General features: G+C 46.4%; 1 protein-coding gene across 1 annotated transcript; it reads left to right on the top strand.

Moving 5' to 3' along the window:
- Positions 1-311: 311 nt before the first annotated feature.
- TUBA1A (tubulin alpha 1a) lies at positions 312-4,574 on the top strand. The gene is made up of 4 exons (XM_046011466.1): positions 312-452; positions 2,535-2,757; positions 2,901-3,049; positions 3,380-4,574. Exons 1-4 carry the CDS (start codon positions 450-452, stop codon positions 4,358-4,360), a joined length of 1,356 nt encoding a protein of 451 aa, XP_045867422.1. The 5' UTR covers positions 312-449; the 3' UTR covers positions 4,361-4,574.
- The last annotated feature ends 575 nt before the right edge of the window (positions 4,575-5,149 follow it).

Raw genomic sequence — 5,149 nt, 5'->3', positions numbered from 1 at the left:
GGTGATTTTAACTGTAGTATGAGGTTTAAGCAATATAAAAATCATCCAATTCAAGTTCTTTTTCTTGCCTTCTCCCGCCCCCTCCCCCCCCCAACCCCACCCCATAATGGATGCTCGGCTGACTGTTTTTGCACAGTCTCTTTGTCTGAAGGATGCAAAGAGTCTATGGATGCTAGAGAAAAGGGGGTGGGGGAGAGATTACCTCATCCCATGTTGTTTGCACCAATCACCACTCTTCTGTCGTGGCTTCTCCGGGCAGATCGAGGGGTCTGGACCAACAGGAAAAGGCCCCAGCCCATCCCCATGGTGACCGAGTTGTATATAGGGAGCCGCATCCGCCCATGTGCCGCAGGTTCTCTTACATCGACCGCCTAAGAGTCGCGCTGTAAGAAGCAACAACCTCTCCTCTTCCTCTCCGCCATCTGCTCGGCAGACGCAAAGCAGCAACCATGGTAAGAATCTTCTTTCTCTGGCTCTTTGTGGCCATTGGGTGGGGTCAGTCCCCCAAGATCTACTTGGAAAACCTTAAGCCCTTTTTCCTTTACAATTTCTTTGGCTAAGGGTAGCCTTTATGCTTTGCGTGCGAGGTTTAGCTGTGCTGCCCCACATCCTCGAGCCCGGCCGCCGCCGCAGTGCGGGGTGCAGGAGCCCAGCCAGTACCGCGCCCCGGCGCAGCTCGACCGTGGGGAAGAACAAAGGCAGCACAGAGCGAGTAGTTGTTATCTGAGACCTTCCGAGCCGCCAGCAGCCCATCTGTCGGTGACGAAAGGGTCTGGGGCAGGGAAAGGCGGTCGTGGCGTTGTCTGCCCGGCCCCAGCGTCTGCGCGCAGGGTTTTCGTGTGGCTCGGAGAGGCTTTTCTTCCTGGCGTTGTTCCCAGGGGGAGGGAGGGAAGAACTCGTCCAAAATGACCCGAGCTCAGTGGGTGTAGCTGGGAAGGGGGGAGGGGGGCGGGAAAGCACAGAGAGAAAGCGGAACCTTGGGTTAGTATAAAAAGATCCCTCCACGGTTCTTTGGCATTTTAGAAGGATACCCGTATATTAGCGGGGACAAAATGGTTAGTTTCTGCTGGAGCCCCTGGCAGCCCGCGTCAGGGCGGCGCAGGGGCGGAGTTGTTTGTTTCTGGCTTCTCCGGCCTTAGAGCCACTGGGCGGGGTTCGCCCTCACTAAAACCTCCCCGGTCAGAAGACTTAACTAAAAGCCTTTCATCATTGTGGAAATGTAGGCGTTAAAAGGTTTTTCACTCACTGTTAAAACTTAGATGAAATATTTTTTTCTTGAGATGCAAAAATCACAGTTCTCTTGACAAGCCCTTTAAAGTCTGGTCTGGAGCCACCCCGCCCTGACTGACTGGAGTGTGTGTGTCTTTATTGTCTGTCCGTCTGTCCCGTCTCTGTGTGCTAGGCGCACATTCAGCAAGAGAAAAAGCCCACCGTGGAGAGCCAGGGTACCCTAACGCCCAGAACCCAGGGAAACGCCCTTCCCCACCCCCACCCCGCCCCCGCCCATATGTCAGTGACTAGACAATGGGTAGACAATGGAACTTGTAGCCATAAAGACCATAGAGAAGAAAATCTCTTATTGAACATGATAAGTATGAATATTATGTGGTGAGTAGACAATCTCAGAATGAAAATACTATTTTGTTGTTTCAAATAAATATTTCATTATCCTTTCACCCGGGCTTTTATTCTTAAGTAGATCCTCTGATATTTTTCTGATTTAGGAACAGTTGTTTTAAAGATACTAATAATTTTTCAGTCTTTTGCAGTGGAGAAGATTCTGGAAAGACTTCTTTTTAAGTAATGAAAATGCTGCAGACAAAGAACTATCCTCTGTCCAGCTGTCTTTTGTTCTAGTGCATCTACATTAATTCATTTTAATGTAGGCATATGGTCCCAGCCGGGGTCAGAAAAGGAAAACTGGCAGAATAGCACAATGAGATCATGTAGGCAGTTTCTGGAAATAGAACTTACTCTGTTAAATAATGTAGCAGACAGAACAGGCTAGTACCAGGCACAGCAAATGCAGCAATGCAGGAGGCAGACCTTGTTTAGCTTCCAGTCCGCTAGTACTAATGGATTCTGCAGATAGACTGCAGAGGGGTGTGGCATCTAGCCTCAGCTGCAGTGCAGATGTCCATGTTAAAATTCCAAGTCAAATGTAGAAGAAATTCCTCATTTAAAGGAAAGCATTAGTAATACTGATTCTAATTAATTAATGATTAAATTTAACTTACTTCATTTTACAAAATCTGCTTTAAATATATTTTAAATATAAAAAATTTCTATTCAAGCATGACTGGAAACAATGGGCTTGAACATGGGTTAAATAGCGCCACATTATTATTCAGACCACACCCATCTGCAGCATTTTAGCAGGTGCTTTTCCTTAATAATTTCTGTTGAGTTAGGGATAATCTCAAATACACTTGAAGAATACCTGTATATAATTAGAATTATTTTCAAAAATTTACTGAAAATTCAAAACGCTAACATAACCTAATTTTACAATTTTCTTTTTTTCCTTCCCACAGCGTGAGTGTATCTCCATCCACGTCGGCCAGGCTGGTGTCCAGATCGGCAATGCCTGCTGGGAGCTCTATTGCCTGGAGCACGGCATTCAGCCCGATGGCCAGATGCCAAGTGACAAGACCATCGGGGGAGGAGACGACTCCTTCAACACCTTCTTCAGTGAGACGGGCGCTGGCAAGCATGTGCCCAGGGCCGTGTTCGTAGACCTGGAACCCACAGTCATTGGTGAGTTGGCCTCAGTAACCCCAGTGAACTCCCCGGGGGGTCTGGGACGGGAGGTCTGTCTTGAGGCTCCGTGGAGCCGGTGAAGTTGAGCAGGCTTGTGCAGGTGGTGAGTGAAGGGGGGCTGCTGTGTTTGCCTTTTCCAGATGAAGTTCGCACTGGCACCTACCGCCAGCTCTTCCACCCTGAGCAGCTCATCACAGGCAAGGAAGATGCTGCCAACAACTACGCCCGAGGGCACTACACCATTGGCAAGGAGATCATTGACCTTGTCTTGGACCGAATTCGGAAGCTGGTATGTTTATTCTCAAGAAGTAAATAATGATCCTAAGGAAGACACTTGAAATAGGTTCTTTTCATCTCAGACACAGAATTAAAATGTAATGGAGTGAGGTAAACTATTCCTTTATAGTTTTTCTTTAAAAATCCAATTAAAGCATGAACTATTTGGTGTCATTTAAGTAAGAAATGCTTAGTAATTCTAGGAAGGTCTCCATGTAAGTGTTTCTTGTCAAAATAAGATCTGTATTCTTGGACTTGTATGAAAAGTGAAAATATATTTACTTAGGATATATATTGCAAAGAGCAGTAATCATACGTTTTCTCTGTTTCTTTTTTCTACCAGGCTGACCAGTGCACAGGTCTTCAGGGCTTCTTGGTTTTCCACAGCTTTGGAGGGGGAACTGGTTCCGGGTTCACCTCCCTGCTGATGGAACGTCTCTCTGTCGATTATGGCAAGAAGTCCAAGCTGGAGTTCTCCATTTACCCAGCCCCTCAGGTTTCCACAGCTGTAGTTGAGCCCTACAACTCCATCCTCACTACCCACACCACCCTGGAGCACTCTGATTGTGCCTTCATGGTAGACAACGAGGCCATCTATGACATCTGTCGTAGAAACCTCGATATCGAACGCCCAACTTACACTAATCTAAATAGGTTGATAGGCCAGATTGTGTCCTCCATCACTGCTTCCCTCAGATTCGATGGAGCCCTGAATGTTGATCTGACAGAATTCCAGACCAACCTGGTGCCCTATCCCCGTATCCACTTCCCTCTGGCCACCTATGCCCCTGTCATCTCTGCTGAGAAAGCCTACCATGAACAGCTTTCTGTAGCAGAGATCACCAACGCGTGCTTTGAGCCAGCCAACCAGATGGTGAAATGTGACCCTCGCCATGGTAAATACATGGCTTGCTGCCTGTTGTACCGTGGTGATGTGGTTCCCAAAGATGTCAATGCCGCCATTGCCACCATCAAGACCAAGCGTACCATCCAGTTTGTGGACTGGTGCCCCACTGGCTTCAAAGTGGGCATTAATTACCAGCCTCCCACTGTGGTGCCCGGTGGAGACCTGGCCAAAGTCCAGCGAGCTGTGTGCATGCTGAGCAACACCACAGCCATCGCTGAGGCCTGGGCTCGCCTGGACCACAAGTTTGACCTGATGTATGCCAAGCGTGCCTTTGTTCACTGGTATGTGGGGGAGGGCATGGAGGAAGGAGAGTTTTCTGAGGCCCGTGAGGACATGGCTGCCCTTGAGAAGGATTATGAGGAGGTTGGTGTGGATTCTGTTGAGGGAGAGGGTGAAGAAGAAGGAGAGGAATACTAAAGTTAAAAATGTCACAAAGGTGCTGCTTTTACAGGGAAGCTTATTCTGTTTTGAATATTGAAAAGTTGTGCTCTGATCAGTTAATTTGTATGTAGCAGTGTATACTCTCATATACAATTACTGACCTATGCTTTAAAACACAACGCTTTGTTACAGACCCAAGCTGTCCATTTCTCTGATGGGTTTGAATAAAGTATTCCCTGTCTTAAATGGATTCAGTCTTGTGTCTTCTATTTGGGTGTCTGAAATTCATGTATCTAGTTCTGAATTATGAAGTGACTTATTTTAAATTTTAGTATATTATAAAACTTAATCATAAAATACAAAATAACAAAATTGTCACTACAAAACATCTATGCTCTTAAATTTTAACTCCACTATGTTACTTAAATTGCTAGTTCTCTTTAGAATTGATATTTACTAATACACACCCAAAGGTCTTGTTACCTGCCAACTCTCATATGACAAACAAAATGGTGAATATTCCAAATGCACTATCATGTCTTAAATTTATTTTCATGCATTCTCATCTTCGCGTGTGTCTAGTGCCATGATGCTTCCTCTGCCCTGGATTCTCTGAAGAAGTCTGCTATCCAAGCAATTGCTCCCTAGTTCTTTACTTTTTTTGTTTTTAAGATTTTATTTATTTGTCAGTGAGAGAGAGGGAGAACACAAGCAGGCAGAGCAGCAGGCAGAGGCAGAGAGAGAAGCAGGCTCCCTGCTGAGCAAGGAGCCCAGTGTGGGACTCGATCCCAGGACTCTGGGATCATGACCTGAGCTGAAGGCAGC

This window comes from Meles meles, chromosome 7 (assembly GCF_922984935.1).
Source record: "Meles meles chromosome 7, mMelMel3.1 paternal haplotype, whole genome shotgun sequence".
Taxonomy (NCBI): domain Eukaryota; kingdom Metazoa; phylum Chordata; class Mammalia; order Carnivora; family Mustelidae; genus Meles; species Meles meles.
Note: the sequence above shows the minus strand (reverse complement) of the source record. Positions and strands in the feature narration are given on the sequence as shown.